At 34.7% G+C, this 15,410-nt stretch overlaps 1 protein-coding gene across 5 annotated transcripts in view; it reads left to right on the forward strand.

Annotated features, from left to right (window-relative positions):
- INPP4B (inositol polyphosphate-4-phosphatase type II B) overlaps nucleotides 1–15,410 on the forward strand; it is an 851,576-nt gene that overhangs the window by 420,517 nt on the left and 415,649 nt on the right. For all 5 annotated transcript variants that reach the window (XM_064383845.1, XM_064383847.1, XM_021666733.2 and 2 more), the window contains 2 exons: nucleotides 4,064–4,274; nucleotides 6,232–6,276. In XM_064383845.1, the coding sequence (XP_064239915.1) occupies nucleotides 4,184–4,274; nucleotides 6,232–6,276 (136 nt within the window). In that variant the 5' untranslated portion in view covers nucleotides 4,064–4,183. The remainder of the gene's footprint in view (nucleotides 1–4,063; nucleotides 4,275–6,231; nucleotides 6,277–15,410) is intronic.

A 15,410-nucleotide genomic window follows, 5' to 3' on the forward strand; every position in this document is an offset into this window, starting at 1 on the left:
ACTAGAAAACATTCAATTTGTGGTAGGAATGGCAAGTTTCATCTTATTGAAAGGACTTTTTTTTTCCTTCATAATTTGGTCATCATAAGCACTCACTAGATGACAGCACAAAACAAAACAAAAATAAATGAATAACAATTTTTAACTTTCTATCCACTACTGTTGAAAACACTTGTGTTTAAGTATCTTTATACTAACTTCCCTCTTCCCTGCTTCTCTTCCTAAGATAGCGTCACATATATGAGGAAAAGGGTCTCAGATGACCATGTGTCATGGGATAAATGGAACTCATTGGTGTCATGTTGTTATTGGGTAGATATTTGCTATTATTGATTGAGTTGCAGCCATCCTGGCCCATTGCTCCCTCATCTGGCCAGAGTAACCTATAGCCCAAGCTTGTCCAACCTGCGGCCTCAGGATTGCTTTGAATGTGGCCCAACATACATTTATAAACTTTCTGAAAACATAGTGAGTTTTTTTTGTGTGTGTGTTTTCCTGGTTTATCAGCTATTTGGTAGTGTATTTTATGTGTGGCCCAAGACAATTTTTTTTTCTTCCAGTGAAACTTATTAGCAGTGGTGTCCAAACTTTTGGCCCAGTGAAGCCAAAAGACTGGACACCCTGCTAAATAGATTGTCCCCTCTCATGCTTTCTGACTAACTGGGCCTCATCTTGTCTCTAGATGGCAGAGAAAACCTACTGAATTTTGGCCATATCCTCTATCTGCTTATTGGCCTAGAAAGCCAACACTATAACCTCTGCTGCAGGATCACCAAATCTCTTTTATCAGAGACATGTGCTAGGTCTCAGCTCAGCTTCCTTTCTCTCTGCACTTTGAGAGCCTGTAGTGTTTTCTCAGGCGCATTCATGAGTGAGAAGAGCAGAGGTAAATGCTAGGTTTAAACTGAGGCCCTGTCCCTCAGCCCATCTACTTAGTGGGCTCTCTTCCACTCCCAGTAGAAAACTCAGTATTTCCATAGGGACAGCCTGAAAGATGGTTCCTCCTATATTTGTACTGGGGACAGGATATCTGCTTGCCATTCACCAGTGAGTTCTCCTCCCTTCTGGGACTTAATGTCCTAGAGAGGAGCACCACTCCCTGACCCCGACTCAGTCTCACTCACCTCTCTTTGTCTACCTCTGATTCCAACTTCATATATGTCAGGAGTGTCTTCAGCTCATTATGTGAAACTTTTAGAATTTGACCATCCCAGGTACATCACTGTAGTACATTAAAAGAGAGGTGAAGGGTTTAGCAAACCCTTTATCCTCAAATTTGTTCTGCCATTTCCTACACTGTACTAAAAAACATCACGTCTCGGTCTGTATAGATGGCTTTGAGGTAAAGACTATTGTAAATAAGTTGCATTATTTAATATTTGCAAAGTGATTGCCCTCATTACAACTTTTTACATGTAATCACTAAGAAATCTGATGCCTCTTTTTGCTTTTTTCATCTTCTGTTTTTTTGTTTTAATCCCTTTTTATTTCTTTTAATCTCAATTTTCTTTAAAAAATCTCAAATTTGGTGAGTACTCTGGTATATGACATTGTCCCTGAAGTATGCTACTTAAAAAGAACCATAACAGCTAAGGCCATTCTCCTTAACACCAATCTTCTGCACCTGCAATTTGCCACCAGAACACCACCGTAACATGAAGTTGCTATTTGATTTGCCTATCACTAGTGAGTGAACAGCACTGTACTGCAGGATTCTAATGTCGAACACATCACATTTTGCCCCTTCCTCATGTAATGTCTCCAAATTTTCCATATTTTTTGTTAGTCTTGTCTTCCTAATTAATAATAACCTTCTTGTGCGATTTTATGTGCCTGTCCGATTGCCGTTTATAATGTGATGTGCACAAAATGTTAACAAATATCTGTTATTGCAATGGTCAGTGAGGAATTTTGTTCAATTAAACATAACTGAACTATAACTCCCAATCACCTTTCGTCCCTGGGCGAGGGGGAGAGAACCAAGAGTATTTTCTGAGTATGGTGAACATTCAGCTTGTAGCTCTTCTGAGTAAGATAAAAGATGTGAGAACTAGACTGAGTAGAACTATACTTAAAAGCTATCTCTTTTAAATATGCTTGTGGCATGCAACAACCACAATCTATTATGGTGGAAAAAATTTTGCAAGTAGGCAAAGGAAATAAACTGTTGTATGTAATAATAACCATAGTTAAATGCTGTATTTAACAGCTAAAAATGCAGTTACTTTCTTGAGTTTTGTGACTAATTCCTTCTGAAGTGTGTGCTTTGGTAACAAGTACCAAATCTTAAGTTTGTCCTCAATGAAACAGCCAATGAAAATAAAGAGACTATAAACATTCAATGAAATATCAAGAGGTTATCTAATAATTCTTGTTTTGTATATTTAACTTCATTCTCTCTTAAATTGAAGTTATTTTCACTTCATTAGTTTTACATGGGTAGTATGCTTAAAATGGGATCGCGTTAAAGAGTCTTTGTAGACATCTTATATCAACCTTCTCTTCTCATCCCTAAATTACACAAGTGAACGTATATGGATACACAGACAGTTGTTTCATTAATTATTCACCATTAGTGTGCTGAGTTGTTATTTTACTAGGATTCATCATACTGCCTTCTTTTCATATTTTAAAAATGACTGATCAGGATTATGGGTTGAGTCTTTGGTCAAGAAATATAGTGAAGTTAAAAAATTGTATAGTACTCATCTCCAAGTCACACATGACTTGCAGTTGGCTACAGATATTATCTCACTATCAGCATTTGTCATAGGTCTTTGAGAGAATATGATACCATGAACATGTGTGTTCTTATCAGAAAAGATTTTTTAATTTAATAGTAAAAAAGAAATTAGGAAGTATGACCATTGTTCAAGATTTATTATTAATTCAAAACATAATTTTTAAATTGATGAATTTGGTCTATGTGATGGTGCAATAGCCTTCTACCCCCAAAAGTATTCTTGATTATATCCTTAGCAGCCAATGTGTATTTACCCATAACTTTATTAGACTATTTTCTAAAAATTCAAGATGGTTTTTGAATTTAATTTTTGCCATTTTTTTTAAACTAGAGCTGAATTATAAATGAACCCACTTTACTAAGAACCACAAAGAGTGAGGCTGTTGGTTTGTGAACTTTGACACCTTATTAATATTCTAAACCAAACTCGATTGCTGCTATCTCATTAAACAGCATTGGGCAGACATTTAAAGATTTTTATCCACTTTAATTCAGCTGGTAACTTGATTTAAAACAACACTGATTTTTAAAGAAATTCATTCTTGGTCATGTATATCATGCTAAATATCAAAATGAATTTGTAAGTATTTGAGGCTGTCTGTCCAACGGGGTATTAAATTCTTAGAGAGGCTTTCTTTCCCCATGCTAATTTTCATCAATTTTCTATTGCTTTCATTTCCCCTTGAGCTTTAGCTTTTTAGAAGAATGATTCATTCTTTTCAACATATACCATGATCATTAAACAATTACACCTTTATCAAGCAGAGCAGCAAAAGACTCCATGGATAATAATGAGGTTGGAAATTCTCCTGTACAACCTGTTGGCTCATCTTGGAAGAAGAATGTCATGCCAAATTATTTTTTATGTGGTCAGTAATAATGTTCTAACAAGGGTGGATGGAGAGATGAGCATAAAGGGCAATGCTAATGGAAATAACGATAGTAATATTCACCTTGCCAAAACATGGTAATGTCTTGACAAGATGCTGCATGCTCTTGCTGCTAAATTAGGTTTCATACCAAGTTAGCTGCCCCTATAGCTATCTGCTATCTTACAGAATGATCTAGAAGGGGAATAATCTACCTTTCATGTTTTAGAAATCTTTCATATGACCATATGATAATTGCTGTGAAAATTTCTTTTAAACCTAGACTTTATGATGCATTCACTGTGTGGAATGGTCCTGAAAGTATGAATGGAGTAGGCAGGACGAAAGTTTATTTGAATGTGGTTGCAGTTTCTACCTACCTTTTATTTTTAGCTTTATACTGAACACTAATATGACTGAAATCTTCCCTTTTGATATTTCCTAAATACAGGATTTCAGAGTGCGATCTCAGATCTTTAGTGTGAAGATACATCTACATTAAACCAGAAATCACTGAAAGTGACATCTGGACAAGAACATTTGGAAAATTTTAAAACTGTGAAGGTCGATCATGGAAATTAAAGAGGAAGGGGCATCAGAAGAAGGGCAGCACTTTCTTCCTACAGCTCAGGCCAATGATCCCAGGGACTCTCAGTTCACAAGTACGTACGTGTGTATCCCTCCTGTATTTACATCTAAAGATGCAAATTGGGTTGAAACATACATATACACATATGCATTCAAAGATTCATAGGAACTTCAGTTCTAGCAAATGGCATGAAATTACCTACATATTTTTTTTCTTTGCACTATTTACCTTGGTGGCATGAGTATATGATATGCCTTTCATCTTTTTTCTTGGGTAAGATACATGATAGTCCATGAAATAGTTAAATATCAAATAACAAGATCAAAGCTCTTGATATATATTAAGATCCTAATAAATGCTTTTTAAGGACACTTTCTAGACACTAATACTTTCTAAGAACACCTTCTATTGATATTTATGTAATCTTATATGTGATTATTTTTTGTACTGTAGAAATTCTCTCTTTAAACCCAAAAGGTATTTAAGTTGAAAGCATTAGGAAAAAATTATTACATTAGAAACAGATTGTCACTGCCATACCAGAGAGCAGTAAGTCAAAAATATAGAGCCCATGAAGATTTGACCAAGTTTGCATGCAAACATTAAATTGGTTTTGTATTACTCAAGTAATTAAAATCATTGGAAGAATTGTATGTTTTCTTTTATATTTAAAATTCTAGGGTTTGGGGTTTATTGTTTAGCATGAATTATGCCTTTTTCTTTTCTTTTCATAAGATTCCTGTAGTCCAATTATTTAATACTGGCAAATATATGCCTAACCTTCTCTTTTCATTTACATTATAAAGCCAATCTTTAGAAAATTGTATTGGTTGGATGCGTTTTTGAGAAATGTGGTTGTCAATGTTTAAAGCAGAGTTAATTGTTAATGACCTTTTAAAAAAAACCCAGACATTTGAAGTTCACAAAACCCTACCTAATGATTGTCATTTTAACTTCTCTTGGAAAATCTAAAATTGTTAACCAAAGCAATTGTTAAATGTCAGCAGGAGAAAAAATATACAGTTACTTTGCAAAACAAACATAATAAATGTTAACTCTGTGAATAAAAAGCAGATTATTTTTATACAAAAAGGTGATTCTAAAAATATATTAGTGACCAAATGCCAGTAAATTTAAATAGTATTGATGAATGCACCAGCAAAAATAAGCAAGGAAAGGATTTGTATAATATTCTTTATTGCCGAATAGTTTGCTATTCCCTACATGTTAGTTTTGCCTCTTTGGCCACCCTTAGGTTGTAACAAATGGTGTCTCATTCATACATCCAGTCATTCACTCTTGTTTAGGAAGCTCCTACACTGTGTGTGGTCTTCAGACATCTACCCATCGCAACATCACTTCCCACAACCTGATCACTCTACCTTCTAGCCATTAGATGGTTTCACTTCTATACCTTTGTTTTCAGACTCACTTTCCCTCCTACTTCATCTTAAGTTATTTAGCCATCTTATTATATTTTTTAAACCTTGCTGACAAAAGGAATGGAAACATTTTATAAAATGTTGGTTTGAGCTATTAATGAATTAGCAGAATAACCGGCACTACAATGTCTATCATAACCTGGCTGAAGATATCTCTTTTGTTATTGATTTACTATTTACAGCAGGTCAGAGTGGCTTAGGAAAAAAAGTCAATTTAAGGCAGTATTTTGGTAAGGAGATTCTTTTTGAAGGTTCCACTTCTGTCTACATTGCATCCAAAAGAAATAAACACAGTTGTAAAATACGTTTTATGTTTGCCATGGCTTACAAACAACATTTCTTGGTTTCTTCATAACCATAGAGTTAAAATGACCAATTAAATTTCAAGTCACATCTAGTTCTGCAACAAATATTATGGCCTGCCCTGAGAACTGATTATTTATAGACCTGATAAATGAAGTTTATTCATTCTGCAAACTATTATATAATTATTCATTCTGATCAGGATGAAGTATATTAATATATATTGACATACTCTTGATAATGAATTCAATTTTTTAAATCTGAATTTGTACCTATTATTTATAGGTATTCAGAAGACTCCAAATGAACCACAGTTGGAATTCATCCTTGGTAAGAAATTCCATCTTATTTATATCAATAAGTATAAGAGTTTGTGTAGTAGTTTGAAAAGTATAGGTACAAGGCTTACATCAATACATATTTTACAAATTTTTATGAACATTATTCTATTTTAAAAATTGTTCTATAAGGTAGGTGTTATTTTCTCCAAATTTATAAGAATTAACTTGCTGCTCAAAGATACAGGGTTCAGTGGTGATAGTTTTGCCTCTCGACCAGGTCTATTGGTCACACATTTCATGCCTAGCACTCATTTTAACACAGTGACTGCATTTCGTTGCTAACCAACATTTCTGCAAATGTGTCTAATTTTCTTATGCCTGGGCTGGAGACTGGCCACCTGTAGTTTCTCTTATGTTCCTTTATGGTATTTACAGGATTCTTGTCCATTTCTGTCTTACTCAAGAACGTTCCCGAACTTTTTTATGTTGATTTTTATGAACATATCAGTGACATTGAGAATTTAACTTTCAATCAAGCTTTGACCTGTTTAAGCAACTCTAAAGATCTGTCATATATAAAAATTTGTAACTTTGTCCAAGGATGAATTAAAAGTGCATACTCTGAGACCAGTGTACTACTTAGCTATGAATGAAAACTACTTTATATTTGAATTAAGTATGACTACAAAAATACCATAAGGAAATTAGCTGCAAAGAGATACTTAAAGATAAAACTGGTTCATATGAACTATATAGACAGGTCTTTTTTTTTCCTCTCATGGTTCTGAAATATTTTAGAAAGACAGTAGTATTTTTACATTTTATTTTAAACTAAGTTTTATAGACTAATACATGCATATATTCAATTTCACATACAGAGACCAGATATTGTATTATAGTATCAAAATATTTACTTATTAATGTACATATTTTCTAAAATTTTGGGAGCAAATTGAAATATATACATACTCTATACTGGATTTCAGTGGTTGGAATTTCCAGTTATTTTGGGAACATGCATTTTTGTTATGATTTGAATTTATATATTTTGCTGAAAATATTTTATTTTGAAATATAACTTATTGAGACCATAATTGGTATATAGTTTACTTTTTGAACTTTTTTGTTACAAGTGTAGCTAAAAGGTGCTACAAATTAAATATTAAAGATTTAAAAATGTTTTCAGGTATTGAGAAACAGGCAGAAATGTGAAAAACTCAAGAAAATTTTATAGGATCACAAATAAAGCTATTCTTTTTTTTTTCCTCTCTCTCTAGAGAGTTTTCAGATTGTATCAGATATAAAAAAGAACTTGCTTTTTAAAACAGAGCTGAAGAGCAAAAGAAAGCCTAAGACTCTTCAGTCTTACTACTTGAGCTTTCATCTATCCATCTTTCATTTTTAATAGAAACACACTTTTTACATTTTTGACAGGACTTCTGAAAAGTGAAATTTCGTTAGAGTTATTTTATATCTTTCAAAGCACAAATAAAGCTTTCTTGTTTGCCTGCTGGAGAAAGAGGGCATCTGAAGGAGCAGAAGCAATTAGGATGGCGATTGTCAGGCAAATGTGGTGGCCAGCCTTTAAGAAATAGCATACCTGGGCCAAATACTGGTCTTCTAGTGCAATTAAGAGAATCTGTCTTGTTCAAAGACCGAACTATGCTGTTTGTTTAGAAAGCCTAGTCAATTTCAGTAACAACACTGTCATCACGTATGTTTCCGGTTTTTGAATCACAGAATTAAGAGATTAGCAGCTGCAAGAATTTATTCATAAAAATGTTCTCCTCCAGTATAAAAAACTTCAATTTCCTTTTTTTATATTTATTTTTAAAATACGATAAGAAACTTAACAACAGATAATTTTATCTTATCAAATGGCAAGAAATACTTGATGAATGAACACAAGTTTACTATAAGTGTTATTTCAAGTCATCATGGAATTGTATTGGTGATCCTAGAAGACAGTCCCCAAACTGTTAGGCTTCTTAGGACTTTAAGATCTTCAACTAGACCATTTCTTGAAGAAGTTTTTAAAAACATCTCTTTCAAGGGTATTACAGATAAACTCTTATATGTTCTACTGTATATTTTTGTCATTTTTTTTGAGATTTTAATTCCACAAATCCTTCGACGTCACCTATTGTATGAGTAACTTCTGTTCATTTCCTAACACCTGAGAGAATAATAACTTCTTAAATATTTTTATCATGTTTAAGGGTGTGCATATTTATTTAATCAGAAATAAAACAAGAATAAATTCTAGGAAAAAGAAATCCAGCAAGGTAGAGGGCTTTTTCATCTAATTTTTAAACTAAATCTTTGATATTTGATTCTCTACTCTTAACCAAAGTAGTCAAATAATTTGGCAATTTCAATAGCCTTGCTTTTTAAATGAGGAAAACAGCCACACCAATCAATTTGCTAGGTGCCATATTGCTTGTTATAAATTATTTTCCATCAAGAATTTGTGTTTGCTTTGTTTGTGTGCTGCTATAAAATAATTATATCTTGCTAAGTTCCTCTACTTACTCAGTTCCTTTGCTGAAGTTCTTACTTATTCAAATAAGTAAGGTAGGGGACACTTAGTCAATTGAGTAAGCTAATTGGATAAGTGTCTTGAGCACAAGATAAGCAGATACTGAAAAACTGAATATCTCTTGTCCATTGTTAACTATATTTCTAATGGTTGACTGCATTGAAATTAAATAATTCACCTCTACAACTGCAACTCTTGTTTCCTCACATTTTGTTTCTTTGAGTATATCAATACTCTTTTTATTTTCACAAAGAAATAATTAAAAACCTAAGAGAAGACTGATTTTGTTTATGGTTTAATGATATTGTTTTCATTTCAATAAAGCTAGCATTTAAGAAGAGGGATCATTTCCTAAAAACTAAGAACATTTCTTCCAGCTTGGTCAACATGGTAAAACCCTGTCCCTACTATAAAATACACAAAAATTAGCTGAGCATGGCGGCACACTCCTTGTAATCCAAACTACTCTGGAGGCTGAGGAAGGAGAATCGCTTGAACCCAGGAAGTGGAGGTTGCAGTGAGTCAAGATCATGCCACTGCACTCCAGCCTGGGCAACAGAGCAAGACTCTGTCTAAAAAACAAAACAAAACAAAAAAAACAAAAAAAACCTAAGAACATTTCTTTATACATTGTGGAAAATGTATAAAGAAGACTAATCTTGACAAGGATATAAAATACATTTCTATGAACTACTTTAGGGTTTTTCCCTGATGACTATTCACCTCCACTTACTCTGTTTAGAGTCAACAGAATGCTTATGAGAATATATCTTCATATTTTGATATGTACACCACACATACTATAAATCCAAAATGATAGATACTAATACCTATTAAATACATAGGAAAGAATGGCATGCATATGTGTTCCTTGTGTTCTTTCATTGACACTCTGAAGTAATGTTCTTGAAATCAGTGTATTCCTTGATGGCTAATACCCAGGGAAGCCAAATAAGCAGATACAGGGTATAATAAAAGCCATATTTTGTATATATCAACAAGCGTTCAGGTTGATTATGATAGGAATGAGGGCTTGGAAGCAAGAGTGAAAGCCTTGGCCGGGCGCAGTGGCTCCCACCTATAATCCCAGCACTTTGGGAGGCTGAGGCAGGCGAATCACAATGTCAGGAGTTTGAGACCAACCTGACCAACATGGTGAAACCCCATCTCTACTAAAAATACAAGAATTAGCTGGACATGGTGGCGCATACCTGTAATCCCAGCTACTCAGGAGGCTGAGGCAGGAGAATCGCTGGACCCCGGGAAGCAGAGGTTGTGGTGAGCAGGATTGTGCCACTGTACTCCAGCCTGGGCAACAGAGTGAGACTCTGTCTCAAAAAAAAGAGTGAAAGCCTTAATAAGCACAGGTCATTTATTCATCTAAATTATATTGAGAGAGGCAGAGAAAACCTATATATAAAATCATTTCAGATAATGTTGAGTTCTATGTAGACAGAAGGACAAGGCAACTGGATAGAACATATCTGGGGAGAGGCACTTGACTTGGGGGAAAGAGAGACTACTTTAGATATGTATTTCAAAGAAAACTTCTACGTGCTTATGCAGGGTATGGATATTAATTTGGATATTGTCCATATTGAACCTAAGATTTGGATGACTTTCCAAGTAGGAGGGGACAAGCTATACTAGACATTTACATAACATAAAATAGGGTCTTTATAATGGGAATAGTGGGATCGAAGGGTAGTAAATTAGGTTAGTGGTTTGACCAGGAATGAAACCAAATTACACATTAATCTGGTTTTGAGGTAAAAACAGCCACAGTGGGGGACCATATGCTGGGCTACTGGAATGCCAAGATTAGAGCAGGACACCCTCAGGATAGAGCAGATGCTGAGCCAGTGAGCTCTTACTCTCATGATTCTTGTATTCTCCCCTCACTTTCACCCTTACCTAAGCTGCAGCTACCTGAATAATGGGATCAGGCCTGGGGATTGGATGCTGCTGAACATCTAGTGAGTAAAGGACAGAGAGACATGGGATTTGAAGCCAACTGATTGTTAGATCTTTTGCCTTTTGTGAAGCTGTTTTCTTTTAAGAATCCATGTATTATGTGTAGAATAATTTTCTTTTCAATATTTTTTCTTCTTAAATTTAAAATGTACTGAATCCTTCACGATAGGTTTTTATTAGCACATAAAAAAGGAGTAATCTTTGATTCAAATTATTTAACAGAGCCTTTAGTTTACTCTAAAATGGGTAAATCTACATTAGCTGCTATAATTTTAAATAAATATAGCAAAAATTATCACAAATAAAAATCAGTAATAAGCAATATAGAAACACATCATAATTCTATCTAGAATGTAAGCATCCATCATGCATTTTTAGACATATTTAACCCTCTTTTTTTCTGTTTCACCATCTCATTTCTTGGCTGTTCTTCTATTCAAATTCAGGAGGGATGAAAGAAAGTATAAGCCACTGTATTTCATCCCCAACTCAGAGTTGATCAGCATAAGTTATTGTTTAATTTTTAGAGTGAAACATGCATTCATAAGATGGGATACTAATTAGTCATTAAGAATCTTTTATCAGAAGGATATTTAATCACACAAGAGAATATAAAAGTTTTAAAAGTGGGATAATGAACTCTATGCACAATATGGCCTTCATTTAACTATCTGTGCCTGTGTGTGCAAGATAACAAGATTGGAAGGCATGTATAACTTCAATCATGGTTCTCACCAGTTGGTAGAATTTTTATTTCCTTTGTTATGCTCTTCTGTATCTTGTAAGGCCTTTGCAATGTACACATGTAAATTTCATAATCAAGTGTTGTTGTTGTTTTTCATAAGTAACCTTAATACACTGAACAAGAAAAGTGGCATATCTTAAGAAGTAAAATTCTGATTTTTGCCTTCAATTAGCTCTAAATAGAATTAGAGAAGTTAAACTACTACTCTTAAAATCATTAAAAAACAGTCAACAGCTAAACTATTTCCTAGGGTACCTAAGAATATTAGGGATTGCATAAACATTTTATGAGAAAGAGTAGTCACTGAGGCTAAGGAAGACCGACTAAAGCCAATTTTTGAGGAAAAGAAACAGGATTAGAATAATTATAGGAAAGGGGAAATTACATTCTAGACTAGGAGAGCTGTATGAGCAGATGCTTGGTGTTTGGAACAAGATGAAAGCTCCAAATTCAGAACACACAATAAATAATTATTTATTATACAAGCTACATATAGAAAGGCCAGCCATCTTGTATTTCTAGAAGGAAAATGAAAACTGTATTCTCCTCAAATAGGATTCTTGATTTATCTGCATCCTGGTCCTTTGGGAATAGTAGTATGAAATTTTAATACATAAAGTAAAGGTTTTTTTTTTAAATTATAGGAAATTAACTTCATATTCACTGTGTAAGCCACCACTTGTAGAAGGTCTGTTTTTTCAGGGAAAGTGGATGATTGAAAAAAATGTCATGTGAATATGCAATCCAGTATATGTCTGTACCACATAAATGATATGTACCATCTAAGAGTTCAGTGATTAAAATTCAGTTTTATCACAACATTAGTCCCAGTACAATGACAAGATGTCCTGTGGTAGGTTACTTCAAATATTACAGTGACTATAAATAAGGAGTGATTATTCCCTTTGGTGGTTAAGGCTTTGTCCAGGAGAGGGCTGATTCTAAACACTTTGTCTATTAGATCATGTATTAAATGATGTGAACTGATTTTGGATTTTATAGATACAGGTTCTGTATTTTAATAGCCCAGTTAGGGGGAAAAAAAGTTAAAATCATGTGATCAGTTTTCTGTGCTCCATATTTAAGAATGTATAGAGGAGAGAGAGATCCAAGATGGCTGATCACTAGCAGCTCGGGCACCTAGCTCCCAGTGAAAGTGCAGAGAATGAGAGGACGCCACACTTTCAGACTAATTTTTGTTGCTCACAGACCAAGAGATTCCCAGCGGAGGAGCCCCATGAGTCGCCAGGGCAACTCTCGTGGCCGGTGCGGCGGTTTTGCTGGTGCCTCAGGGCGGCAGTTCTTGGTGCAGAGTCCGGAGATTCCCGGGCAGAAAAGCACCATCAATCTTAACACCGCTGTTTTGGCTGGTGCAGTGGATTGCTCAGATTTCGGCGCTGGGAATCAACAAGTTGGACGTCCGCTCAGAGACCTAGTTAGAAAGTCGGTAATTACAAAGACAACAGATGGATAAATATATAATGAAGGGAAGAAACCAGCCTAAAAAGGCAGAGAATACTCAAAATCAGAATGCCTCTCCCTCTACAGGGGATCACAGTTCCTCATCAGCAACGGGACAAGGCTTAATGGAGAACAAGTGTGTTCCATTATCAGAAGCAGGTTTCAAAACGTGGGTGATAAGAAACCTCTGTGAATTAAAAGAACTTGTTCTAGCCCAATGCAAAGAAACTAAGAAACTTGAGAAAAGGTTTGACGAAATGATAACGAGAATGAACAATTTAGAGAGGAATATAAGTGAATTGATGGAGCTGAAAAACACAACACGAGAACTTCGCGAAGTATGCACAAGTTTAAACAGTCAAATTGATCAAGCAGAAGAAAGGATATCAGATGTCGAGGACCAGCTCACTGAAATGAAACAAGAAGACAAGATTGGAAAAAAAAGGATGAAAAGGAATGAGCAAAGTCTCCAGGAAATATGGGACTATGTGAAAAGACCTAATTTACGTTTGATAGGTGTACCTGAATGTGACGAAGAGAATGAATCCAAGTTGGAAAATACTCTTCAGGATATCATTCAGGAAAATTTTCCCAACCTAGCAAGGCAGGATAATATTCAACTCCAGGTAATATAGAGAACACCACAAAGATATTCTTCAAGAAGACCAACCCGAAGGCACATAATTGCCTGATTTATTAGGGTTGAAATGAAGGAGAAAATACTAAGGGCAGCCAGAGAGAAAGGTCAGGTTACCCACAAAGGGAAACCTATCAGACTTACAGCAGATCTCTCAGCAGAAACCCTACAAGCCAGAAAAGAGTGAGGACCAATATTTAACATCCTTAAAGAAAAGAACTTTCAACCCAGAATTTCATATCCAGCCAAACTAAGCTTTACAAGCAAAGGAAAAATTAAATCTTTTGCGAACAAACAAGTACTTAGAGAGTTCACCACCACCAGGCCTGCTTTACAAGAGCTTCTGAAAGAAGCACTATACATATAAAGGAACAACCAATATCAGCCTTTACAAAAATATATCAAAAAGCAAAGAGCATCAACACAGTGAAAAATTTATACCAACTAATGGGCAAAACAGCCAGCTAGCATCAAATGGCAGTATTAAACTCATATATATTCAAATTGGATGAAAAGCCAAAACCCATCGGTATGCTGCATCCAGACCCATCTCACATGCAATGATACACAAAGACTCAAAACAAAGAGAAGGAGGAAGATTTACCAACCAAACAGAGAGTAAAAATAAACAAATAAATAAAAAGCAGGAGATGCAATTCTCGCCTCTGATAAAATAGACTTTAAAGCAACAAAGATCAAAAGAGGCAAAGAAGGACATTACATAATGGCAAAAGGATCAATGTAACAAGAAGCACTAACGATTCTATAGATCAACGAGACAGAAAATTAACAAGGACATCCAGGACTTGAACTTAGACCCGGAACAAGTAAACTTAATAAACATTTATAGAACTCTCCACTTCAAATACACAAAACATACATTACCACCTCACACCTATTCCAAAAGTGACTACATAATTGGAAGTAAATCACTCCTCAGTAATCGCATAGCATTTCATAGGTTTAAATGAAATATTGGTTGGCTGCTTATTTGTTATTTTCTTCCCTTATTCCTTCCTGTCTACATCATTAAGTATAATTATTGGTATAAAAGAGGTTTTCGATACCCATTACTAAACTGCATTCTAGCCTGGGCAAGAAAGCAATACTCCTATTCTCTCTCTTTCTCTTCCTTTTTCTTCCTTCTTCATTCTTTTCTTTCTTTCTTTCTTCCTTCCTTTTTTTTTTTAAAAAAAAAAAAGAATGTATAGAAATGTGCCCCAAATGACAATCTGCACAAGAAAATGTCTCATCTCTTTATAAACAGAGCATTTACAACTTGTAAGGGCATTCATTAACCTTCATGTCAGGTCCATTCATACTTATGAATTGCTATAAATCAGGTATTGTTTTATATGTTTTTCCAAAAGGAAAAAATCTTAGGATGCCAAACTTATAAATTATCTTCTATGTTCATAATTCTCTCTTGCTGGTCTGTGTTCTATAAATAATTATAGAGCTCTGACTTTTTTAACACTCCAGTGGGAGAATGGAGGATTTTAGTATATCTACCTTAGTATTTTTACCTTCTATTTGGTATGCTAGCTGAAGGGAATACCAACCACAGAGGTATATTTTTCCATTTATCCTATTGATAAAATTATTACTTCACCACATAGGATGCAATAAGAGAAGCAATGGCTAAGAATTAGACAAGGCCTGTGCTTGCCTTATTTTATATTTTGCTGCCTCATTATAAGTTGATTGCCATCCATTTTCTTGATTCGTGGTTTTTTTTTTTTTTTTTTTAGACAGGGTCTCACTCTGTCACCCAGACTAGAGTACAGTGGCATAATCATAGCTTGCTACAGCCTCCAACTGCTGGGC

This window comes from Aotus nancymaae, unplaced genomic scaffold, assembly GCF_030222135.1.
Source record: "Aotus nancymaae isolate 86718 unplaced genomic scaffold, 86718_ANA_hifiasm-v0.15.2.pri h1tg000033l, whole genome shotgun sequence".
NCBI classification, from domain to species: Eukaryota; Metazoa; Chordata; class Mammalia; order Primates; family Aotidae; genus Aotus; species Aotus nancymaae.